Here is a 27,055-nt window from a genome sequence, read left to right as displayed (position 1 = left end):
GATTTTTGGTGGATTATATTTGATTTTATTTCGTCCAGATGCTACTTCCTGTTGGCAATTCAAGCAAGTGGCGAAGTTAGTGACCTGACAGTTGATAAGACATTATTTGATGACGTTCTAAAGCGTAACGATCCAGGTTCTTTCTGCTTGTCGACTAGTGAAAGGTAAGATTAGGCCGAGTTACGTTAATCTAGTGCATCATTGACGTTGTTTACACTAAGAATAATCAGATTTTGGTCCAAGATTATTATCCAATGTCGGTAGCGTTGACAGAGGGGTCCTGGGAATATTTTTGGATCCGGGCAAGGAATGATTTTAGGGACCCATAGCTTTTCCAAGGGGCCCGTGAAACTTGACAAAACCCCTCTGTATTATTTGGATATATACATAGCAAATTTTATAACACCTATGTTCATATGAAACACGAAGATCTCATTGGTACCGCGGGCCCTAATTATTCTCTCAGCTGCCTTTCCCAGTGTACTGAAAGTGAGTCAATGGTTTCAGTCAAATAAACATTGGCCTAGCAAGAAAATGAAAAGCAATGTAATGTTGGCTGAGCTCCCAGTGTCAGTAGTTGAGCAAAGCATTTCAATGATTACAGCTCTTCATATAGGGTCAATTTGTGGATGAAAAAAGTTACAGGCTACAATACCCGTACAATACTTCAAAAAAAGTGGAAACATATGCCTTGAGTGGGTCTGTGCTTCAAATCCTTTACAAATATGCGATATGACCCGAATTAAAGTTTAAATTATCCATTCTGTTGGCGAATTACTCTATTGGTCGACACCATCTTCAATTCAAACGCGATTGTACAATGTGTTTCTCTTAGTGTAAATGCGTCTTTTAGTGTTTTGCTTCGAGCTCATTGGGTGTTGGCTGGTGTGACATCATATAGCAGATATCTGAATCATCTGACCACTTTGTTACGTACGATTTACGTCACGGAAGCACATATTTGAATAATTCAAATATGTGCTTCCGTGATTGAATAAGCACCTTCTAACGATCCCACAAACCGTGAAACAGGCTGTGAAGGTTACTGTGATTCATTCACAGCTTACGCCAGTGTCGAAGCCAGACAAGAGTATTTTCAGTATTTTAGATCATTGTCTTCACAGGAAGGGCTTTGATAATAGTGATTCAATCTACTTGAATTAGCTCTGCTTAGCATTACGCTTGGCATTGAGCACTCTTTTGTGGTATTAATACCATTCGTGGTATCCAGTAATTCTATGGTGAAGGAACCTGACCTATATTGAAAAACTGTTCAAGGAGGCCTTATCTCACCACACTGAAGTAGGTCCAGCAAATGTAATATTGTATTGTTAGATTTGTAGGTGAAAAGCAGATCATATTACAAGATAAATCAACGACAAGATGTAAAGTAACTTTGAAAGATTACGAATGCACAAACGATGGTCTGACCCCTGCAACCAAATATGGGTTTGTCTGTTGTGGTTATTTTTGCTAAAAGCTCTTTTCTTCGTTCGTATTTTAACTTTTTAGTTCTAGTTTGCTTGTTTTTACTCCTGGAGTATGTCAGCTGCATAGTCGAGTGGTGAAAGCCCTGGTTTGGTGTGGAAAGGGCGAGAGTTCGACACCATTCCAAAGCATGTGACTGCGTTTTTGGCAGGACACTTAAAGGCACGTCCGAAGGTAGACACGAAGATTAGCTTTCTTACTTTCCCGTCCACTTAATCTAAATTTTGAACTGCCAGGAATAAGCTTAGATACGACAAAAAAACTTACTGGAGTATTGTTTTAAGTTGGTCCGCTACGTAGCCAGGTAGTGAGAGCCCTGATACGACGTTGGAAAGGGTGCCGGTTCGACACTGTTCGAGGTTATGGCTGTATTCTTGGCAAGACATTTGATTAATGACGAAAGTGAAAAGGCGCCATTATTCTGTAATATTGCATCTGTCACTGTAATGCATCATAATATACTGGAATCATGATTGTTAAGACTCGGATCGAACAAAAATGGAAGGCGCTATACTCGAGTTTCACCTTTATTTGGGATTATCAGCTTGACCCAAGCTGATAATCCCAAACAAGGTGAAAATCGAGTAACCTATGGCGTTTTCCATTTATGTTCGATCGGGGTCTTAATGACTTTACAAATCTTCACGTCGTCTTAATCATGATTATTTTTATTAGATTTTTTATCGTCACATGGCTAGAGAACGCTGGCAACCCGTTGATGGGAGTGAGTGCAGGAGTGGAGTATATGACTGAAGGTAACGTGAAATTGTGGCGTAACAATGTAGTTTTGATTTTGTCCTGGTAAATTGTTTTTTTTTTTCTGTTAACTCTTTCTGGTTGATCGCAGTGCAGTCGCACATCTCATTGTCTGGAACCTGGTAATATAAATTGTACTGTTCATTTCTTTACAGATTCAAAAGTCTGGCATGTAGTGAAAAAAATAATCAGATTTGGCAACTAAACAAAAGATGATTTGTAGAGTTTCGCCGCCGTCCGTGAAAGTGACTTCGTCAGCACTTTTATTCAAATAAAACGGAAGTTTAAGAGACATTAATAGCACTTTATGACTCTCTTATGTAGTCTACTGTATTGCTCATAATGTACTCTGCTGCGCCTCCACTCGACTGCGCTGACCCAGCCTGCTTTGTAAAGCTCTAAAAAGCAACATTTATACAGCGCCATCGTTATAAAAACCACATTCATCATCATCATCCCTTCAGTCGATTACGACTCTGTCACTCTATAAATCATCTCCATCCACAATTCTCAATTCTTCACAACCCACTTCAGCTCTTCCATGCTCATCCAGCTGCCATTCGTCGCTGTATAACGCCATCGCGTTTTGTGACGGCCTTTTCTTCCTTCCTTCTTTCACATTAGTAGCCTATTATCTTTATTAATTGTTTTCTTAGCAATACCAACAAACTCGCCTCTCGCTGCCGCACTTGGAACCGTTGGTGGTATTCTGCTGCTCCTGCTTTTGGTAGGAATCCTCTATAAAACGTGAGTGTTTATCTCGCTTTCAAAACATATTTTTAATTGATTTAATGCCAGCAGACGCGATGCAATCAGTATTGGGAAAGCAATCTCTGAATTAAACGTTTCTTTTCATCGTTACAGGAGAAAGAAAACAAAGTTATCTAAGCTTTTATCCGTAAGATATTCCGTGAAGAAGTCCTCACAGCAAATTGATGAAAAAGGTAAATGTCAGTTCAACAACCAAAAACTGAAACTGTTGAGAATGAGCGATCTTCCTGGCTCCAGCATAACCTGACTATACTCACCATTGAGTAGCGAGCATTGTTTTTCGCTAACCATATCGGTGTAGCCTCCACACTAGCCAGCAAGGCTTTTTCAACAACTAAAAACTAGTTCAATAAAATAATTTTGTGATTAACAAATGAGCTACTTTTGTTCACCGCAGACGCTTACTATAACTCCCCACAATTCTTGAAATCTTTTCTGATGACTCGTGACGCTTTGGTGAAGAAGTATGCGGACAATGCCGGCAAAACAGAAAATAATGAACTTCATGCGGAAATGATTGTAAGCCCTTGTTCTTGGTAGATTTTCTCCTGAGCATGTTTTTCCACGTGTTGTTATGTTTATTATGTGATAAGTGTTACAAAAAGTTAACTTTTCTTCAATGCAAAGCACCTGTAAGAAGATTCTTCTATCTTTAACCATCAATGTGTGCTACAGTAGTCTCCGCTTATTAAGCCCAATTTCTATTGACCCACCCGCTTATTAAGCCCAATTTGGTTCGATCCTGTTTTACGGAATGTACAGAAGTGGAAAAGAATCGTCCCCCACTTATTAGGTCTACTCGTTCAATAAGTCCAAAATTATCCGGTTCCGAAGTGAGCTTAGTAAGCGGGAACTTAGAGTTCGAATATTTGCGTGGCATCACTATTTTTTTGAAGCATCTGTTTAATTTTTTTTAAATGGTGTTTTCTTATTTATTAGAAAATAAAAGAAATTGCTGGTCAACTTGGATTCCATCAAAGTCTTGCCGAATCTCCTGAAAATGCCCAGAAGAACAGATACACCAACATTTTGCCTTGTAAATAGAACTTTTTTTATTGGTTCAAACTTTAACTAAGCATTGAAATGTGTCATAAGAAATAAACAGCGGTTGATGAAATCTTGGACAATTTTAAATTTTAATAAATTGCCATCAAAACTATCCATTGTTTATTATTTTTTGTTTAACTTGTAAGAAATAGGCTATCAATTACTTTCTTATTGCTTCAATTTTGTGGCTTAGTGGTTAGTGCGTCCGCCTTTGAATCGGTAGGAATGGGTTCGATACCCTGTCGGGTCATACAAAAGACTTTTTAAAAACGCTACTGAATCTAATTCTTGCTTGGCACTGAGCAATGGAATAGATTCGGGTAATAATGTACTCAGTTGCGCCTCTATACGGCTGCATTGACACTGTCTGCTTTGTAAAGCGCTGAGGAGCAACGCATTCAGCGATGGATACAGCGCTGTATAAAAACTAACATTATTATTATTATTGTTTTTTCGTTATCCTTGAAATTTTGAGGCTTCGGTTTTACAGTAATTGCGCTTATTACAAACCTTCTCAAGTTTTCATTCTCATTTATCCGTTACCAACTTTCACAAAATTAACTCTACCTTTACAAATATACTTAAATTCACTTTATCTTTCCTGCTTTACAAGGTCATCTCTTAATAAACAATGTTTACTTCCAGTAGGAAAATTTACGGTGCTGGCGCATTAAGTAATGATTCGTTCACAGTTTAAAGTGAAATTTGTTATTTTTAGACGACAGAACTTGCGTTAAACTGATGCCTTCGAATGAGAACAGCAAAGACACTTACATAAACGCTTCAACTGTAGAGGTAATACAGTATATAGACTACTGTCGCACTGCAACCCATCAAAGTTACTGTATATCCTACCGTCAGTCACGCGCTATTTCGTAAACAATTTGTTGCGTAATATTCATAGAGACATATGAAACTATGTAGCTTTATGTATACAGTAGGCTACAATAGCTTAGGCCTACCTGTAACTTTATTTTAAAACAATAACATTAAGAAAATTGTTATACCGTGGTTAGTCTTGACTTTGAAACTGCAAAGAGTGTCAACGTTTGGTGATCATTTGAGGTCTTATTTATTGTAAGAAAACTGAAAAAAAAAAACTTATTGAAATCTTAAACCTGTGGTTTCGCGAACTTGTAGAGGCTTTGAATTACTGACGTATGGCCCATCACCGAAACCGACAGAGTGAAGTTTCGTTTGTTTAAGTTCATGATTTTATTTATCACCTGCTACGTAATATAGAGCTGCTGTTCTTGAAGTGTTTTGCTCAGCTTCGTGCATCAAAACTTGATTAACAAAACTGAACAACCACCATAGTAAATTACTGTAACATTTATTTACTTTGCAGGGATACAAACAGCCAGGCAAGTTTATTGCATCACAAGGACCACTTCCTCATACAGTGGATGACTTCTGGGCAATGATATGGCAGAAGGAATGCAGGATCATTGTGATGCTTGCTAATGTCGAAGAAGGTGGAGTGGTAAGAAAAAACATTTTACATTTATAAAACAAATAATAATTTATATTAGATAACATATTAGCTGCAATTGTCTCTAGTAGCCTACTTATATGCACAATAATTATCATTGAAATTACTAAAAGAGTGCCAGATGCCAATCAAAGGGCGAAACGAAATGATTTGATACATATATTATTATTAACCTTAACAGCTTGTTTCAACCTTTGGTGAAAACTTCAAAAAGATCTTATTTTTCATTATTTGTTTATTGATTTCTTATAAATATTTTCAAAGTCAATTGGAATACTAAAGTACAGAACCCCCAAAACAAATTAACTGCTGTTTGTATCGTAAGTTCCAAAAAAAAAAAAAAACGATAAAAATATTTAAGTTCTGGAAACGTGTATTAAACATCAGTAGGCCATACAGACTTTGTATTTTTGGTTTTGTATTTTTTATCTTGATTGACCAAACACCTCAACTAGGACTATAAAACCAGATTTGTGGTTCCGGGACTCAGCGATTTATGTCTTTGAGTGTGTGCATATGGTAATACCGTTTTTTTCCCAGGATCAAGTTGGGTTTTCTCATTTTTACAGTTGTATGAAAACCTGCAAACTCTAAAACCCTAATTCCAACCATTTTACTCTTAACGTTTATGAATTAAAGTGACGGTTTGTAACAACCTATACTTTATATCAGGGGTTCCCAACCTGGGGGCTATGGCCCCCTAGTAGGCCATGAGCCTTTTTCAAGAGGGCCACGAAAAAATTTGAAAAATAATTATTTTCTTAATTTATCATCTCTAAGTCCACTCCAACACTATCTAACAAAAGAAATAAATTAAAATTTAATAAAAACACTATACATTTTGCCCAAATCTTTATGAAATAAACAAGTTTTTTAATTAAAGTAATGTTTCCTATTTTTTTCAAAAGGTGGAGAAAAAAATAAGAGGGTCAGTGATTTTTCAAAATTTTCAAAGGAGCCACGGTATAAAAAAGGTTGGGAACCCCTGCTTTATATACTTTTGAAGTCACTAACAATGCAGATACAGAATTTTGTAACCTGGTTTTCAGCCAAAATGCGCCAAGTACTGGCCTGACGTTGGAGAGATGAAGGAAGCGAGGAATCTTCGCGTCACTTTTAAAGAGGAAGAAAACTATGGATCGTTTGTCGTCAGAAGATTCTGCATTGAAGAGTTTCAAAACGAAGTTTCTTTGGTTAGTATCAAGATCTCAACGAGGCCAACTATAACTTTCAAAGTTTCATGAGTGCGCAAAAGATGAGAACTTCTAACTTTACATCGAGTACACTTTGTTGACTTTGATATAAAGGAAGTTGAACATGATTGAATTTAGTAAGTTTTCTTTTATAAAAAATGATTTTTTTTGGCGTTAATCTTTTTGTTTTATTTATTGAAAATCAACTGTCGATGATTCAACTCTTGGATTGTGTGCTTGAGCAACGCATTTTGAAGATAGCTCTTTGTTCAGCGGTAGAAGTAGAAGTAATACTTTACGCTTTACAAAACAAGCAACAAACGGAGTAGCCAATTCCACTCTGTTAATTTTAGTGACCGGGCTGGAATCACTGGCTCAAAACTGCCATTTGTATTTGAAACTTCCACAAATAAGCTTCCACAGAAACAGTTTTATCTCGAGGATAAAATTCTTGCAATTAATCAACTTGTCATGATGTTATCTTTTTGAAAATCTAAAAACAGGGCACAAAAGAGGTCATTCAATTCCACTACGTCATTTGGCCTGACCATGGGACACCAGCCGCCACATCAGGATTAATCCGGTTCAGAAAAGCTATCACTGAATGTAAGACCCAAGGAAAACCTATCGTGGTCCATTGCAGGTTTGTTTATAGCACACTTACATAGCAAGGCAGTCAATTTCGAAAGATAAAAATAGATTTAGAAATAGATTTATTTTGTGTAAAAATATATGTTATGACCTAAAACAAAGTATCAAGCAAAATTAAAAATATTCTTACTGGAATTGAAGCGAATACCCCTTTCCCCAGTAAGCTTAACATATTGCAATAACTTCAAAACTCAGGTTAATTACCAAAAGTGCTGGTCTGCGGATCATGCTCACAATCGCATTGGTACTATGATAAGTTAATGTAGTTTAAAAAATTACTTTCATTCATAGGTTTGATTTACATAAGATTCAGTAATTGGAATAAAAATTGATTGAATCGATAATATTACTGTAACTTATAAGTTCAAAGCTGTACACTCAAAGGAACAAAGAGAAGCATAATGCTTAGGATGATACAATCATCCTTTTTCATATTTGAATCCAGCGTTCATGTAGGGTGGGGTCCAAAGTGGTATTTTTGAATTTGGGCGCGTAATAATATTAGGGATTTGTAACATTTTTCCTGGTGTCCAAGAACTTAAAGAAACCACTCTGCATTCTTTGGAGATAATAAGCTTTGTGGGACCCAATTATCTCATTGGGACCGATCCAATATATTCTTTCAATCGCTCTGGTTATGTGAACTGCATGTAACTGCATAACTAACTGCAGACAGTGCACACCGTTTCGACCTCCCGGTCTCATCAGTGCAGTAGTTACACTGGAATAATGGCCATATATACATTATACAACACAATAACTAGACAATAAATACCGTTAATAAAAAGTGCTCAATGCCAAGTAGAGTGAATCATATCAAATCCAGTTATCATTCACTAAAAATGCTAACTGGTTGGTTCACTTTTATTGCAATCTTCAGAAGGTTCTTATTCAAATAGAATTGAATAACAACTTTGTTATGATTCCAAAAAGGGCGAAACAGTCTGATGGTTCCCCTTCTTGCGTTTGAGGTTGCCGCGGGTCACATTGTTACATTCAGGCACAGGCAGCCAATGAATTGTGTGATCATCGAGCGTTGTGAGGTCCACATATTTATCCTGAGGTCGGTATACAAGAAGTGAGTCAGCGAGGCCTCATTGGAAAATGTTGCTATTGAAACGGCCCACCCCAGTTCGCAAGCGATTGAGCTTCACCCAATCCTTCCGAGGTAATTCTGCTCCAAGTAGAACTACCTTGGGAGGATTGGGTGAAGTTCAATCACTTGCGAACTGGGGTGGGCCTTTTCAATAGCAACATGTTCCAATGGGACCTCGTCGACCCACCATCTAGTGAATGGAAACTATTTGATATAGCCTAATTCAAATGCTTGGCTTTTTTTGCTTGGCATAGAACACTTTTTCGTGATATTGATAACACATGTTCCCTTTACATCATATATGAAAATATCTCAGCGCTGGAGTTGGAAGAACTGGAACATTCATCGGTTTAGATTGTTTGATAGATCAAATTGCACAGGAGAAAAAGGCCAACGTTTTTGCAGCAGTCTTAAAGATGAGAAAGCACCGAGTTGAAATGGTTCAGAATCAGGTGAGAAAAAGTATATTGGTCATTTTATACATGAAGTAAAACAATGAAAACTATTAATACTACAAAAAGTGCTCAATGCCAAGCAAAAAGGCAAAGCAGAGCGAATTAAATCAAATATAGTTATTACTATCTGAAGGCTTCAGATAGTAATAACTATATTTGATTTATATACATGAACTATATGCAAGGTAATTGTGACGTAAATACAATATTATGACGTCACATTAGTCTCTAAAGATTCTCACTGTTAATAAAAAAAAATCTACGTTAGAAAACAAGCTGATTTACAAGTACAGGCATGGAGCAAATCTGTTCTTCTCCCAGCCAAGCTCGTTTTAAAAATTGCCCTTTGGCGATATTATATGAAGCTTTTACTTCAAAATTTGACCGGCCCAGTGTCTTTATGTCAGTTATGCTCTTTTCTCACCTCACAAACTACTAGTTTGTCCTTTGAGCAGAGGTGTGTTCATTTTCCTACGATCCCTCTCATCAACAAATAATCAGAATAAATTGCCAACATCGTATTTAGTCGTGACTTATAATATGACTTACGCTTGAAGTTAAGTTGGGTACACAAGTAGAACAAGCTGTCTTTACATTGCTACCCCACGTCATCAAAATTGAAACAATCCAGACAGCAAATCAGTCGATTTTACATTGATTTAACGTCTGCAGACGAATGAAAACGAAATGTAAAAAAACGATTGCTTTGCTGTCTGTGCATATGATAACGTCAATGTTTTGTTTGGGTGACTGTTATTTTAAGTGACTGGCCAGTGGTACAAAACCTTTGCACGTATGTGCAAGTGGGAGAAATATAATCTTTCAAAAATTGTTTTTCGTTTCAAGAATAATGATTCTCAAAATCAAACCTTTTGAATTGTTTAAGTAGATATCTCAATATTACTATATAAACTAAAAAACATAAAATTAAAAACTTCAATAGGTCTACTCTATATTATATTACTAAAGGTATTTCCATTTTTGTGTGGAAACACTAAAAAAGCCTTGAACCTTTATTGTTTTATATTTAACTTTCGTATATTGTTTACCACCATTTTTCCAGGACCAGTATGTCTTTATTTACAAAACTCTAGCCGAGATTTTAGTGTTTGGCTACACTGAGATGACCCCAAAGCAAGCTGTAGGAAGAACTGCAGAAGTTAATCAAACTACTGGGTGTGTATTAATTTCTGATGGTTAACAGATTCATTATTGTTTTATAAAAATAAAAAAAGGTGGTGGCAAGGTCCAAAATACAGTTTGATTTCACTATACCGACCTGTCTCAATAATATTTCACAATGTCGGTTTAAAGAGCTTGACTGACGAGGTCGGATTAAAACCCAACCAGGAATAAAGTTAGGTTAGAATAAAACCCAAGCCAATAAGTCATTTTATATCGATCAAATGTCTGTACACGTCTGTAATACTCAGTCCGCTGCCTGTTTTCTACTATCAAAAATAAAACTGCATACAACAAACAACATTAAAAGTAGTATGCAATATGCCACTTTTATATGCAAAGTTGGAGATTAAGTGATTAGTATTTTAACATTGCAGTCAACTCCAGAACGAAAAAGTTCTTCGTGAGTTTAAAAATCTCACTGTTCTTCCCATGGCCCACGAGGAGACATACCCTCTGGAAGATGAAAGCACAATTTTATGTAAATACATTTGTAATATATTTTTGTTAGTTGTTGAGTTTTTGTTTGACCCTCAAAAGGGCTCTGGTGCAACTCAGTAACGTATCTAGAAAAAAACTTTTAGTGGGGCAAAAGCAACTGTTGGGGGGATGCAAACGTCACTCAACATGACTTAGTCTTAGGCTATAAGCTGACCATATTTTTTGCAGTGATACTGTATGATTCTTTAGCATTTCTTAGGCTTGAAAAGGGCCGTATGACTAGCGGAAAACGTTCTTTTATTAATTTTTGTTTTTATAATGTTTCATGCAGTGTTGTTGCTGAGTTATGTTTGTTTACAGTTTTAAAAGGTAACCTCTTCACCCAAATTGAAATATAAACTGAGGTACAAAAACGATATTAACTAAAAAATATTTTCACTTGAAGTCCAATGTTTTATCAACATGTTTCCGAAGAGGGACAAAGTTTTGGTTCAACCTTTACAACTTAAAACGATATTTTAGATTTTCCTTAATAATTAACACTTGATTAAATGCGTATATATTGTTATGTATGTAAGTACAGTGTATATCGTCTGATTAAATGTATTTCCAGATCTTCATTCTTGCGTAGAAACTCAAACTGGAGTCAACGACGACCGAGAATACATAGACGCTTCTTTCGTTGAGGTCATGTTGATCTATTGATTTTAGATTACTGTTGTTAATCCAATCTCAACTTTCAGACTAGATTCTTTGAGAACAAAATTTATATTTCAACAAGCGTCTTTTTTTGATTAATTCATAAAATACGACTTGTATGACTACTGTTAGGTTTTTTGAAGTTTTAGGTTTTTCGAGTTCGAACGCATTGCAAGATTCATTTGATTCATCAATCTGTAATAAGATAGGCTACAACTTCTTGCCAAGAAGTGATTTTAAGTTAAGTTTTCACCTTTTCTTTCTAAACAAGGAAGATAGTTTATTGTTTTCATAAAGGAAACGTACAATGCAAATGATTAAACTGACAAAAAAAAAGAAGCAAAAATGAAAAACTATTCGACTACAGGTGTTGTAACCTTGAAAACTACTCTACTCGACTACATGTGTTGTGGCATTGAAAACTACTCGACTACGTGTGTTGTAAACTTAAAAACTACTCGACTACATGTGTTGTAACCTTGAAAACTACTCGGCTACATGTGTTGTAACCTTGAAAACTACCCAACTACATGTGTTGTAGCCTTGAAAATTACTCGACGACAGGTGTTGTAACCTTGAAAACTACTCGACTACATGTGTTGTTACCTTGAAAACTACTCGACTACATGTGTTGCAACCTTGAAAACTACTCGACGACATGTGTTGTAACCTTAAAAACTACTCAACTACATGTGTTGTAGCCTTGAAAACTACTCGACTACATGTGTTGTTACCTTAAAAACTACTCGACTACATGTGTTGTAATCTTGAAAACTACTCAACTACATGTGTTGTAACCTTGAAAACTACTCGACTACATGCGTTGTAACCTTGAAAACTATTCGACTACATGTGTTGTAACCTTGAAAACTACTCGACTACATGTGTTGTAACCTTGAAAACTACCTGACTACATGTGTTGTAACCTTGAAAACTACTCGACTACATGTGTTGTAACCTTGTAACAGCCCACAATAAAATTTAATTTAATATTTCGAGTCAGTTCAATAGAAGACAACTATGAAGGTCGCGATAGTTCAATTAAAGTTCCGACCAGAAAACGATTTTGAAATAACTTAAGGGATGAAACATATTTTGCGTCTTTTAGGTTTACAAATCGCCAGACAAGTGGATTGCGGCTAAAAAACCACACGAAGATGAAATCAAATGGTTTTGGAGAGCTGTGCTTGACAATAACGTCAGTCACGTGATCGATTTAGACCAATCAAAAGACAAAGAAGATGATGACGACAAGGTGAAGTGATATATTCAACAGGGCTGTGGAGTCTGACCGATGGTACATCGTCCTGACTCCGCATAACAGATTCCATCTAATTTTTCAATCTAGTCTGACTTACAGCGTTTTTTCTCCTTTGTATGAGATTTTTTCAAAGCTTGGTACAGGTTGTGGAATGCCAAGTCAAAATTGCTTTGTTTCCTTATTGCCATATTTCAGTGTTGCCACTTATCACTCATTTCTTTTGATGCCTTAAACGGGGCACTCAAAATTGACATCGTCAATTGTTTGTTTCACCTCGCCAAATTCGCAGATCACTGATATACAGTATATTTTTGCCTTTTTTGTTGTTAGACTGCAGAGTAGAGATGCAGCGAACCCAAAATTTTTATCCGCACACCGCACCGCAACTGACTCATCTATCCGCGCACCGCACCGCACACCGCAATTTATCTGGAACTTTGACACTGCACCGCACCGCACACCGCAAATTACAAAATTAAAAAAAATATTTTAACGAGTTATTGTTTAGAAAGTCAATTGTAGGAAAAAGCATCCATGGCATATAACTGGTAACCTAGTACCAATACAGTTGTGCACTAATTGGCCAGGCTAACCAGATCATATTCTCTTATCAGCAATGCATCTAAGTTCTAAGACATAATACAAACTAAGACAAATAGAATGTTCCTGGATCCAGTATCAGGACTTTTGAACACTTTTTGTAAGCAATAATGCAATTATAATGCCAGTGGCTATATGAACTACACACACAAGAGTAAAACTTATAGCCTGAACTCACTGGGCTAACTGATATAGTAAATAATGCGGTAGTTGCGCTAGGCCTATAGCCTGGTAACTGAGCTTATCAGCTAGGCTACTAACCAAAAACATTCGTACAGCTTCCCTGACAAGCAAGCCCTAAAACCCTGTCAACTGCAAGCCATTTGCAATTTGCATTTGCATAGCTTTCCATCTTAGGGTTTCCGAAGGGAAAAATAACTGATCCGTGTTTCCAATTTAAATTTGAAGTTTCATAGCTGATTCTTGAAAAGTTGAAAGTTTACGTTTACGAAAGTTTAATTTCTTGAAAGTTTACGTTTACGAAAAATTAATTTCTTGAAAGTTTACGCGGCAAGCGGCGCGGCGCGGCTTTGTCATTTCAACCTTCCACGCGGCGCGGCGCGGCACGCGGCGAAAAAGTCAAAAGCGGCCGCGTACGCGGCGCGGCGCGGCGCGGCTTGCATCACTACTGCAGAGTTTACTGGATTTTTTTCTATGCGCTTAAATAGAAGCGTTTTGCTCACAATATTGCAACAGTTTGTCGAGTGTGTCCTACAACAAGAAGGAAGCCATTCCGTCGACCGTCATGCTCTTTCCAACCTTTCAACTTTTTTTTCAATATTTCAGTAATTTAGCCGGCTATAAAATCTTAAAGCTCTGTCTAAAATTTTCAAATTTATTCGAATGCTCTCCTCCCGTTACGAATTTCTGCGTTTGCTACTAACGTTAGACACTCTGTAAACTGTGCTGTTTACTTGTTGACACATTGCTTCAGAAAGTGAAACTCATCCCAGAAGAGATTGAGCAAGTAGTTACCAATGACGATATCAAGCTAAAGTTGCAAGCAGTGGAAGAAAAGGATGGATACGTGGAACGAAAAGTAGAAGTGGAACGGTGCAACTTGGCACAAAAGGTACGTTCCTCACTCACCCACCTAATAACATCCGTCCTTTTTACATTAATACAACGTCTGCAGATGTAGAAAATGCACCAATGTCGCTAGCTGTGTAACGACTTTACGCTACTGCAAGCTGCAACCAAAGTCTACTTTTCTAGCCAACAAAACTTGTATTTTTGCATCGTTTCATCGTCTGTTTGCATTGTTGTTTAAAATCAAATTTTTATTAAATTGTAGGAATATCAGCGTTATGTTTTATTCCCAACTAATTCACACGATTTACTTCGTAAACTGGTACATTGTGTTGTTTTCAATAGAGGAATTGTGTCGTCATAGTTATGAATGAACGTGTTTGATATGAGATGAGTAACGATAGAAAATAAACACAGAAAAGTTATTGAAAGTCCGAGTAATTGAAATGAGTTGTTTGATTTTATAAGCAAATAAAATGCTTACTGTGCTTGTCACTTTAAACGTTTTCAAAAGTAGACACTGAGGTGGGCTTCTTGGCTACCCGTCCACTAAATCTAAATCATCAACTATCAGGCGTAAGCTTGGATACGACAAAAAAATCAAATCCAGGATGTTTGTTTTTCACTGCAGGGTGTGGTCACCTACATTTCTTATGAGGTAGAAGAAAATGGTCCATCATCGACCGAGAAGTACTTGCAGCTTATTACGTTGATGCAACAGCTGAGAGAGAATGAAAGGGAACCGACAACCTTGTTGGTTCAGTGCAGGTACCGCAAGTTGTGTACATTGGCGGATCCAGGAGGGGGTAATTGGGGGATCAAGCCCCCCTAAAACACATAGAATTATCTGCATTTACGATGTATTTGCAAGGTCGGATTAATGTACCTTCATATCATTGCATTTTGTAAAAATTTCCCTCCTTTCCCAAGGTTAGGCTACTTGTTGGATTCGCCACTGATTGTGTAGGCCTAATACCGTTTTCTGAAATCTGAAGAACTGCTGCTTTTCTGAAATCCTTTATTGCATTCCCACGGGATGAAAACCTTGCCAGTTAAATGACGATTTGATCTTATGATTTTTTACTTGTCCTTGGTGTTGGGGATTTGTATGTTTCGCCGACACAACTCAAATAAACTTAGTTTTGGTTCAAATAAAACCCAACACGAGCTAGTGCAGCTGAGCAAAAAACCGACAAACGAACACTTTTTATTAAAAATTATACATGAGTGACGTAACGAACAATAACTGAATGCAAGGAGAATTTGAGTGACTTGTTCATTGAGTTCTCGACCTTTTGTCAGGTCTGCTTTTCTCTTTCAACTATGCGCTTTCATTATTGAAAAAAAATTATCCATTCTTATTCTTTTATAAATATGCACCACCGGTGATCCCAAACAAAGGTGAAACTCAAGTATGGCGTCTTCAATTTTCGTTCAATCGGGGCCTTAACTTTAAAAATCCCCACATCTTCTTGGTTTTCATTCTTTTTCCTTTTTTCACCTTCTACTGTCATTTTGTGATTTATCAAAACGTCATATATTTGTGAAAGTGATGGACTCGGCAAATCTGGAGTTTTCTTCGCGGTCTTTAACTTGGTGGAACGATTTCGTGCTGTCAGGAAGTTGGATATTTTCCGGGCAGTGAAAGACCTGAGGGACATGCGACCAATGATAGTGAAGACTTATGTAAGTATTTCCAAGCTAGCTTGTTTGATTTTAAAAGATTGCTTTCAACCAACTGCCAAACTAGGGGAAGGTGGGGTTAGTTGAGTCAGTGGGTTGGTTGAGTCACCATTGTTTTCTGACTAACCAAGCATGACTTCGTGAAGATTAATTGCTTGAAATAATAAGCATTATGGGTAACTGCGTCCATCTTGTTTTAGCAGCTGTGTAAATTATACAGGTTATACAGTCAGCAAAATGCCGTTTTTTGGACTAAAAAGTAAATATTTTCAGCTCAAAGTTGATTGGGATGCTGAAGCTATGATAGGCGTAAGCGAAGATAGCGTCGAAGTTTCATATGGTTTATAGCTATCTTATGCACAGTGCATTTGTGTAAAACTGATAAAGCTTTACGTATAGATAATACTTTCAATAATTATCATGAGGAAGGATTGGGGTTGGTTGAGTCAATAGCTGCGACCTGCGAGACTAGTTGAGGCAGTGACTCAACTAACTCTACCTCAAGTTGCAGGCTGCTGAAATCTTACTTCTGAATTTTATTGCTAAACGCGCATTATTAATTCAGTTACTTGGACAAAATGAGCTATTATTTGATTATTACTTTTCTGTTTAGCTTTAAAATATTTTCAAATTAAGTCTTAAAAATTATGAAAAAAAACTGGTCGTGGACAATGGCTTATGGAGACTTTTGAAGCTGGTTTGAAGTTAGTGCAAGATGGTATGTCATTACGAAAGGCAGCAGAAAGAGTTGGTGTGGACAAAGAAACGTTTCGTAGATATTTGAAGAAGGTAAATGAAACTGGAGCTGATGCTTCTAAAGTAAAGATGGGATACTCAAACCACAAACAAGGCATGAAACAAGTTGGGTCTATTGTTTTTAGGGATAGAGGAGATTTGGTGACTATGATCGGCACCATCAATACTCTTGAAATTGCTCGATTCGTTGTTGCTGCACTGGATGCAACTCGTGCTGTCCTATGGTGGAAGTAGTAGTTCTACATGTTTCCAATGCAACAGTTGGGCACATTTGGCGTGCACCGACAACACTGCTGTTTTTACATGTCCCACTTGTGATTAATTTAGGGGTAGGGAACTTACGGCCCGCGGGCCAAATGTCGTTCGCGAAGCAATATATTGTGGCCTGTGGGAGCATGAAAAGTATTAGATTTCGTGTTACCTTCGATAATACGAGTGAAATTTGGGTCTGGGCGATGTGAAGACCTTTTCTTTAGAGAAATGGCATGAAGTCGGGCGAAATCGAGAGAAATTTGGGCCCGGTTGCCGTGGAGACCTTTTTTAAATTTTTTTTAGGGAAATGGCATGAAGTCGGGCAAATTCGAAGAAAATTTATGTCTGGTTGCTGTAAAAAATCTTTTTTTATGGAAAGTTTGTGGAAACGGGCAAATTTGGAGGAGCCATGTGGCCCACCTGGTATTTTTAATATTTCCTGTGGCCCATAGTACAAAGTATAGGTTATTCCCCACTTCTGGATACAATAAACGTTCATTGATGGTGTAGATCAAAGGTGCCAGTCTGCCAGATGGGGACGGTGCCCAATAGCCCCAAAAAATGATGCATCTCATGAATGCCATTGCGCCTCAACTAACCCCACCCACTGACTCAACTAACCCTGCATGCGGGGTTGGTTGAGTCAAACGGTGCTCTGTGTTCGAGGTAATAAAAATGGCAATTAAATGGGAGATAGCATTTTGATAAATGGGTAGCAGCAAGCATAATTCATTACCTTTGTTTCACTTAGACTTTGATAAGTGTATCTACAATAGGTAAAAAATTATAAGGAAAAATCTGAAACATGACTCAACTAACCCCACCTTTCCCTACCACAGTTTTATTTACTTGTTAATAATTTATTTAATTTTATTTAATTCAGCAACATCAACGTACTGTATGTAGCCAGCTACCAAACCTGCAATGGCTATTGGTAAGAGAGTTTCGCCAATGGAATTAAGGTTGCTTGTTTAATATTTATTGATACGACTTGGTTCTGTCTTATCAAAACACACAAATAACATATTTGGTGACTCTTCTTACTGTCATGTAGCCAAAGCATAAACTTTGATATGTCAAAATATTTTCGCTTTTTCTTGCATAATATGATTGTTCCTTTCTCCAAGCTGTTTTGTAATTGAAATTATGTTCTCAAACATATTTTTACTAAAGAATTCGTTTGTCAACAGCAGGAAAATAAATGGTCAGTCATTTTTAGAGTATATCAATGGGCAAGGCCAAACTAATCATGGACCGATACAAAAAATAGCACACTGGCAATCTCGAAAATTATTGCTGTGGCCTATGTGTGCAGAAAATTGATAATAGATGTTTACTTTGTACTGCAGCCTACATCCTTCAAACTTCTACAGGTTGCAATTTCTCATTGGTGTAAATGTCATTAGCTTAAACCTTCACTGTTTCAGGAGCAATATTGCCAGTGCTACTTGGCCATCAAAACATTTCTAATGACGTCAGAGATTTATCGAAATCTTGTGGAGAACGATGACGATGATGAGTATGACGACACTGACGAGGAAGAAGAAGATGAAGAAGAAGAGGAAGAAGATGAAGATGAAGAAGATGAAGAAGAAGAAGATGAAGAAGAAGAAGAAGAAGAGGAAGAGGAAGAAGAAGACGAAGAAGATGATGACAAAGATGGTGAAGATCAAACTTTTTCAGACAAAACTTTAAAAAATAATATTACAAACTCTAAAGATACTAAACTAGACCAATCTGTAGAAGACTTGAAGGAAGTTGTTGTCAAAAATGACAACTTATCGTGTTCACAAGAAGAAAAGAGTGATGATGAAGTTCCCGATGTTGTTGTACTCGACGGGCCTGATGGAAATGGCAACACTGCTTCTCACAAATCTCTTATAGGGCAAAAGTCTGTGACCCACGAGACTAGCGAGTTTTGAAAGGTTTTTTGATGTTTTATTTTTGTTTTTGATTTTTTTTTTTGCATTTAGAACCTTGTAACCTGGTCAAGAAAGTTTTTAATTCAGAAAAGACACATAAACATCTGAAGAGGCCATTGATGGGTGTTTTGCCTGAAATAATGATTAATTGATTTCTCGGTATGCTTAACCTCAAACAATTCACAAATCACCAACATTGTGATATTGCTTTTTACTGATATACGATGATACGTCACGTGACCAAGTGCTACCTACATTCGCTATTGACTGGAAATGAAGAGCGGATTACAAAAAATTGGTTTCAAAACAAAATCAAAGCACTTTAAGAAATATTTTCAACGAACCTAAAACCCACTTGGTAAGATATTTACTTTACACCAGAAAAATTGTCTTCAGAGACAAAGCTATTTCCAGGTACAGATGGTTGGTTTTTGAATCTTTATCCTCGGATTGACAAAGCCTCGATTGGTTATTCCTGGTAGTTTCGCATACTTATAGAATGTAGAGGCTCTGACGCAGGGCCGATTACTGAGATTGACAGTGTAAAGTTTTCCGATTGTTGAAGTGTTGTTGTCGGGGAATTATTCCATTCACTAAGTGCTGTTGAATGGAGAGCAGTCCTGAAATGCATTGCTCAAGTGCACACCCTGAGAGTCGAACCAGCGCCGCGTGATCAAGTGCACACCCTGAGAGTCGAACCAGCGCCCTGAGAGTCGAACCAGCGCCGCGTGATCCACTGAGCTAACGGGGCGGACGATATCATAACAAGGTGTTCAATGTTGGCTGTACAATACTTACAGCGCTCTGACTATATTATTCGAATTGAAATCAAGTATTTTTCGCAATCAGCTCTTCGTTTTAAATGTGACTGCAACGCAGGCGCGGATTTATGGGGAGGGCCCAGGGGCCCGGGCCCCCCCCGAAATTTTGTGAAAAATTGTAGAAATTGTATGTTTCCGCATCAAATGGTTTGATAAGCTTCTAAACAGCTGATATTAGTCCCTCGGCATCACAATTGATGAAAATGGTTCTTCTAATGTCTATTTTATAGCATATCGTATATGTCGTAGTATCATTGTTCATATCTGTTTAGCCTTTTCTTTCTTTTTAATTGATTTTCAAATTTTCTGGCCCCCCCCCCGAAAAAAACTTCGCGCCTGCTGCAACGTATTGTGTCATCTCAATCATGGTTTAATTTTCATAGTTTTTGCGATTAAGAAAGAATTCTCGTTGGCTTGCCACGCACTAGTACGTCATGCTGGGTCTGAACCACGGCGAGGTCTGAACTATATTTGAAGCACGACAATTCTTTTTCAAGTTGAAAATAAAATAAAGACAAAGATGGCCTAAAGAGTAATGTCATAAGTTAAAAAATTTGAGATTGTGCTACCACATAACATTTTGACAATTCATTTTTATTTGGCTCAGAAAAATTAATTGTTCTCAATATTCTGGAATCATGTACTCAAATGTTCCCACGTGGATTCTCTATTGTATGTCGTATATACCAATTAGTATTTTATTAAAAAGAATTTTGTTATAATTTTGTGAAAAGGATTATTTCGCTTTCGTTGACTTATTATTTTTTAGAGCATTTGTGACGCTATTTGTCGTAACACAAGGCAGACTTTTATTGTGCAGAAGTTATTTATCTCGTATTTTTAAACCACATGAAATACTGTAGATTCCATTGATGGTTTTCTACCGATTTAAATGCAACGCTCCCAGGAGTGGATCTAACAAATAGTTTCAGAAAGAGTGATTTCAGGAAAACATGTGTTTACATAAATCCAACCTTGCAAAAACACCATGAAAACAGTTACTTTTTTTATGGTTTAGGGGGCGATCGCCCAATCTCCCTCCCCCTGGATCCGCCACTGCACGCTCCTTTGTTTGTCAAAACAAATTTGTTGGGACTATTGCACTTGAGGCTTAGCCATTTTTTTGTCGTTAAGGCAATTAAAAATCGTAAAAATGTCTTCAAAATTATGTTGTTTATGCTATGAAGCAGGCTCAAATATTTATTGTAACTTTCAAAAATCGGCTGATGCTGAGCTCAAAGAGAACTTATGAGTTTTATGTAGTAGCTTTAACAAGAATCTTTTTTGAATAAAACATCTTGCTTACTTTACTGTAAATGTCTGTGAATTGTTATGAATGAGAAAATTAATTTCACTGTTTGAAGGAGATATTGTCATTTGCTCACACGCACTTAGCTGTAATTACTTTAATGGTTTTGTTTTAAGTGATATCTCAATGTTTTTGCAGTTTCAGTGGTTTCAAAATTTTTGACAAAAACACTGTAGTTAGTTTTTTAGCTTTATTATTGCAATAAATCTGGCATTTTTGCAACAGCGTCTGATTACGCTTTCAACTTATATAATATGTATTATTCTTTACGTTATAATCCATGTGCAATTTTTTTCGTCAATTATAAAATGTTATAATGCTGTCAACGTGACATAATCATTGAATATGAGTTGCTGTTGTTTGTTGTGCGATTTGCCGAAATCGATTATTGTACAGTGTATATGCAACAATGTATATTGTTCCTACGCAACAATGAGACAGCGTACATTACTGACCAACAATGATCAACATCATAGTCAAATCAAACTTTTTAGTTTAATTTAACTTTTCAAGGTAGGCGACCAGTTTTGCGTTTAACACCCAGCAGCCTTTTCACATTATTTTATGCCAATACATGGCTCTTTGGATATGCGGCCTGATTTGTCACATTTTGCAGATTTAGATTACCGTTGCTGCTAACGTCTAAATTTCCTAATATTTCTTTTTACTTTTTTCTGACTCATATTGATATAAAAACTGTTGGTTGGCTTTGGTAAGCAGTAGAAAAATGTCGGCTGCGTAGCCGAGTGGTGAGAACGTCTGCGCGACGTTCGAAAGGACGTGGGTTCGACACCACTCCGGAGCACGCGGCTGTGTCTCGGCAAAGACACTTAATGGCAAGCCAAACTAAGGGGAGCAGCTGACTCGAAGACTCTTATGTCACTTCGCTGCTTCCTGTCGTCTGTTGTATCGCATCTATGATGACGCCTTGCAAGTGTACTGTATGTTATCGCAATGGGCGCAAATAAAAGCATGATTTAGTTTGGCTTGCCATTAAGTGTCTTTGCCGAGACGCAGCCGCGTGCTCCGGAGTGGTGTCGAACCCACGTCCTTTCGAACGTCGCGCAGTGTTGTCGCAATGGGCGCAAATAAAAGCATAATTATTATTAAATGAGAAAGGGAAAGCTAAAGAACGTTCAATTAGATTGTTATTGAAGGTTAAGACAGTTACCAAAAGTTGGCAGAATCTGGTAAAGTCTGCTGAATGTGACAAGTCAGGTCCTAGCCATGGCCAATATTAGTAAGCTTCAAATAAAATCATGTTTACTTGGAATAAATTGATGAATTATTTTAGTCGATATTTCTACCTAGTGAGCATTAGATTTTTAAGAATGACTGTTTTATTAGGCATAGCAATATCTTGTATACTGTACCACTCAAGATGTGTATTTAGAGATAAATCATTAACTAAAGCGGCTGTATTTCAAACCACTTAGTCCTTAGGTGCATTTACTGCTGCGAGATATCTGACAGTAGATATTCCAGACAACCAATTAGTCCTTGTTAAGGTAAAGTCGACGTCTGCTGACGGTCAGACATCGACGTCACCAAATGTTGACGAAGATGAAGACGTTTTATCAATATAAAAACAATTGGTCTCCTGCATGGTTTATGAGTTGATAATGCCGTTTTGTGTTACCTCAGTTCAACAAATAGCGCAGTGCAGTCAAAACATTCCAAAAACCTTGTTGAGAACATGAAAAGCAAAAACGATTTAAAACGTCTAAAGAGGTTGAAACGATGCATAAATACAGTTTTTGTCAGTTTGGTAACGTATTGTGGTTTCAATTATCGCCAGTGCAAAGTAGTCAACAGTTGAAAAACGAAAATGTGATAACCTGCATATTGCAGGTCTGGAATGGTTGAGGATTGTGGTATGTGTTTGCTTCATCACTTTTGTAGCTACATCTTTTTTACAGAGTAGACTAATTTCAAACAGAAAAAGATGCTGCTGTGTTCATTCATGGCGATCCCAACTTTCTTCATTATTTAAATTTAAAAAAATCGAAATTGCTGGAATTTTTAAAGTTTTAGTATGAATCTGTAGCGGCACTGTTGGTAGTAATCAGCCCATACAGAGTTGTAGTTATTACAGTAACATCCCGAGCACGATAGTGGCCCGCAGCAGCTAGAAGTCCACCTAGAGATGTGGAAGTACAAACCAATGCGCTGCAGGGCCGAGTGATCCAGGTTTGAGGCTAATTTAAATCTAAGTTGTGTGGCGAGTTTGAAGTTCAAGGGGTTGTTAGTGATCAGCAGCGTTGACAGGGGGTGTTAGGGGGCAATTACCTTTCCAAGAAGCCCGGGAACTTAAAGAAGTAACCACCGGGCATTCTCTGGATGTAGTGCGTTTTCCTGAGGTCTTGATTTGGAGCCCAAGGATTTTATTGGAACAGGGCCCAAATTAATTTCTGAACAGTCCTGATGGTGATTGATCAGTGCTCAACAAACAGCAAGCCACGTTTAGTACTTCAGCTTTTTTTTCGCTTGTTATTAAGCGTTGTTGATTAATTTAACTTGAAGTTACCTGCAAACAGGTACGGTAGCCTAACTGTTTTGGGGTTAAAAAGGTCAGTTTCAAAAGTGGTGTTTCGTTTCTTGAGTGGATCGTGACCAGTTGAAACGAAACACCGCTTCAGTTGCAATGTATTTTAGCAAGTAATAAGCAAAGTACCAGATACTATTGCATACTTTACTTGCAAATGCAGCAGAATGTGATTTCATGCATGCGCTAATGGGTTAGCAGGTGGCAGTGAAATTGTAGATTCGAATTGTTGCCTTTGAGCAAAAGTTTAGAGTTGAGTTTTTGTGGTTTCATTTATCATTCATTCATTCATTTTATTTTTTGTCATTAACGCATCCGGGACAACAAAGATACTAACTACAAAAATCGATTTAGGCCTACCTGCACGCTAATGAACGGGAAAAGGTGGCAAAACATTGAAAGATTTAAAACGTGCCTGAATAGTAAATCATGTTGTAGGCTATATGTCTGTAGTTAGCACAGCCACAAAACCCAAAAAACAAACAGTAAAAAATAAAGCAAAAACAAAGAGAAGCACACATGTAGTAATGAATGACAGTCTAATGAAAAGTGTTGTGGATTGCATTTGTCAGTTCCAATATTGATGTGGATGAGCAGTCATCATAATAATAATAGGATGGAGAAAAACCGGACATAAAAGAAACCCATCCTCAGGCAAAAGCCTATTTCGATGTGGCCCAGAAGAGCAAAGTCCTTCAGACTACAATACTTTTTTCAGGAGTCCCAAGTTCAGGCTGGTAGCTTTTTGCATCAGTTCATCGTTTCTAAATGTTGAATCTACGTAAGAAGCCTAAATTAGTTCCATTATCTCTGCAACTACAAACTAAGCTTACAAATCTTTCAGAAAGAAAAACTGTCTTCAGCTAAACCAGATAGCACTTGACAGGCTTTTCTAATTGTCTGTCAGCACTTATGCCGTCACAAGTGGAATTGTAACTATTGAAGAGTCAACTGCTGTTTAACAAGAACCAGACATTGTCTTGACATTTGTTCTTCTTTTTGTCAAAACAAGAACAAATTTAGCAGCAACACAAGTTTACCTCCCAACTTGCCTGACCGTAACGACTTTCACGTTGCGTTTTCTGCTGCTTTGCATTAATTAAACGTCTGCAGACGTTGAATCAATGTGAATAACGGCTGATGTTACTGGTTGAGTTGTAGGCTGGATGCAGTTCACTTAGCACAGTTGAAGAAAAAGATAAACCGACCATCAGACTGCACATATTTGAAAGGCTTTTTCAGGCAGCAAAATCCGTCATTTGCTGTCTGGGTTGTTCGTTGATCAAGAATTAAGGATTCACTTCACTGATGTTAACATGTTGGGATATGAAAGCTAGGCCTACATCGAAGTCAGAACCGGTACGCAAAGCACTGAAGAAGCCACATTTGCGGTGGTGAAACCTTTATTAATGAATTACACAAGTTTCCGAACTTGGCTGATTTTATTCACTTCTAACATGCAAAGTTTAACTTTTCAGACAAAGCTTAGCAGAGTTTCTTTCTAGGAATCTAGGTGATTCTCGAGAAATTTGTATCCGATATTTTGATCAAATGCAAACAGCAGAGCAGACGATAATATGTATCAATAAACGATAATTTAAATCCACCATCTTCATCACAGATAAGTGTAAAACCAATGACAAAGTGGAAAGGCAACACCCATCACATGAAGTGGACTTATTAGAGCCGGAACAAATTGAGTAATATTTTAAAGTTGGAAGAAAGGTTTCTTGCTGATTTGGTATTTTGAAAAATATTTGATTTGAGCTGTGTGTAAAGGAGTAGCTGACTTAAAGCGTTGAGACGAACGTTTATGGAAAAATAAATGTAGAAACTGGAATACTACTTCTTTGCTATTGTGCGGCAAGAATATAATTCCTGTAACACAACGTGGCAACTGGTTTTTCAGCTTTGTTCAGTGTTGAAACTTAATTATTAATGTCTAGTCACTTACTATGTCATTGATTCCGCATTCAGAAAAATTGTCTTTTTAATCAGATGCTTCTGAGCTGAACGATTAAAAGCGATTTATGTCAAGCAATTGTCATCAGCTTGTTGTTATGACAAAAACAATGTTTTCGACTTACACCGGGTTATTATTGTGACCTCACATAGACTCAGTTGATCATCGCACGCGAGGAATCAATTACAGAGAGCTTTCGTTGAGTTCCAATTTGTCATAACAGCAAACGTCGACTTATGTTGGTTTAACGTATGGATAGCGTTGAACGGAGGCAAATATTAGCTTTGTACTGAGTGGTTGTGTTTGTTGTTGTCTTGAAAAATCGCTTTCTCTCAGAGTAAATTGAGCAAATATTGCTGGCTAGTTAAAGCTTTAGCTTTATGCATATGTGGCATGTTTGCCAAGTAAAGATACGTTTCGTGCAAACATTAGACAATTATAGACGTTCACTCAACGTAAAAATGTGAAACGTAAAACCAAAGTTATTAAAATTAAACGTAATACCACAGTTAGACTAAAATCGCTGCTGCTCGTATATAGACTGAGAAAAAAGCTTAATTTTTATTTTGAAATTTCCAAAAATATTTTAGTTTCATTCAATCCCAATGAAAATTCATTAATATCAGTATCACCACAGGCAGCAAAATCGGACTGCAGACGTTGAATCAATGCAAAAATGGCGAAGTTAAAACGCGTTTCATTGCTGGGACAATTTTTCTTCTTCTTTGAAACCGAAGAAAAGACAATTATTAAATATTTTTAACACGTTTTGAACAAATGACGAAGCGGTTTGTTTTCATTTGTTTTCTGCCAAGAAACTCTCCTCAATTTACAAATCAGCTCTTGCTTACATTGATTCAACGTATGCAGGTTGTGAATCGATGTAAAACAGACAGATTTACTAATTCTTGTTTGGTAGGTGAACCTAGGTTGTGACAGACAGAAAAGAGTGGGAAAAGTTTTTTTATTGTGTTTGTTGTAGAGCAGGACTTCCCAAACTGTGGGTCACGGCCTCAAACGGGGTCGCAAATTTAAAACAAGTTGAAAAGTGAGCCTACAGTGGATAGTTTGTATTGTAAACTGCCCAGTGCCCCCCAATGGGTCGCATAAAAATTCCTTTTTTAATGGGGTCGCACAATAAGAAAGTCTGAGAAGCCTTGGTGAAGATGATGCACGTGTAGTACAATAAAGAATAAAGTTTACCTTAGACAGCAAGCAGCGAACGACGTTTCAAGAATAATCAGATACTCTCTTCTCGAAGTTCAAGCTAAGATGACTTTAGCAAATCAAAATGGCAATTTGGATGTTGGGCAGTGATGTACGCGCATACAAAAAATATTGACGCCGTCAGCGTAAACGCAAACGTTCGAAAAACCATACGCCGTATGCGTCAACGTAACTTGTAAAAAAAGTTGGCGGCGTCAGCGTCAGCGCATACGCTAGCGTAAACTAATTTTGTTTACTAGGTGCCAAACATTCACACGGTATAAACCACTCGAAACAAACAAGTTTTATTTTGAATTTCCACGAAGAAACACAAGCATCTGAAAGTGTTCATCTGACATTTTGCTGTGTTTTAGTTTCAATATGTCTTTGCCCATTGAAAACATTCTTTCAACTGCAGCGCTGGAAGGTATTGGCGT

General features: G+C 37.3%; 1 protein-coding gene across 1 annotated transcript in view; it reads left to right on the top strand.

The window, feature by feature from the left end:
* LOC145786434 (uncharacterized) overlaps positions 1–21,491 on the top strand; it is a 31,014-nt gene extending 9,523 nt beyond the window's left edge. Inside the window, exons 7-26 of the mRNA XM_082598088.1 lie at positions 39–164; positions 1,336–1,449; positions 2,164–2,243; positions 2,901–2,991; positions 3,109–3,188; positions 3,413–3,534; positions 3,955–4,051; positions 4,781–4,857; positions 5,411–5,545; positions 6,604–6,747; positions 7,251–7,390; positions 8,811–8,946; positions 10,013–10,125; positions 10,509–10,612; positions 11,186–11,259; positions 12,380–12,526; positions 14,067–14,204; positions 14,793–14,929; positions 15,712–15,847; positions 18,280–21,491. Coding sequence (XP_082454214.1) covers positions 39–164; positions 1,336–1,449; positions 2,164–2,243; positions 2,901–2,991; positions 3,109–3,188; positions 3,413–3,534; positions 3,955–4,051; positions 4,781–4,857; positions 5,411–5,545; positions 6,604–6,747; positions 7,251–7,390; positions 8,811–8,946; positions 10,013–10,125; positions 10,509–10,612; positions 11,186–11,259; positions 12,380–12,526; positions 14,067–14,204; positions 14,793–14,929; positions 15,712–15,847; positions 18,280–18,774 — 2,686 coding nt within the window. The 3' untranslated portion in view covers positions 18,775–21,491. The remainder of the gene's footprint in view (positions 1–38; positions 165–1,335; positions 1,450–2,163; positions 2,244–2,900; positions 2,992–3,108; positions 3,189–3,412; positions 3,535–3,954; positions 4,052–4,780; positions 4,858–5,410; positions 5,546–6,603; positions 6,748–7,250; positions 7,391–8,810; positions 8,947–10,012; positions 10,126–10,508; positions 10,613–11,185; positions 11,260–12,379; positions 12,527–14,066; positions 14,205–14,792; positions 14,930–15,711; positions 15,848–18,279) is intronic.
* The last annotated feature ends 5,564 nt before the right edge of the window (positions 21,492–27,055 follow it).

The sequence above is a fragment of the Aplidium turbinatum genome, chromosome 17 (assembly GCF_918807975.1).
Source record: "Aplidium turbinatum chromosome 17, kaAplTurb1.1, whole genome shotgun sequence".
In the NCBI taxonomy this organism is placed as follows: Eukaryota; Metazoa; Chordata; class Ascidiacea; order Aplousobranchia; family Polyclinidae; genus Aplidium; species Aplidium turbinatum.
This window is presented reverse-complemented; position numbering and strand designations above follow the sequence as displayed.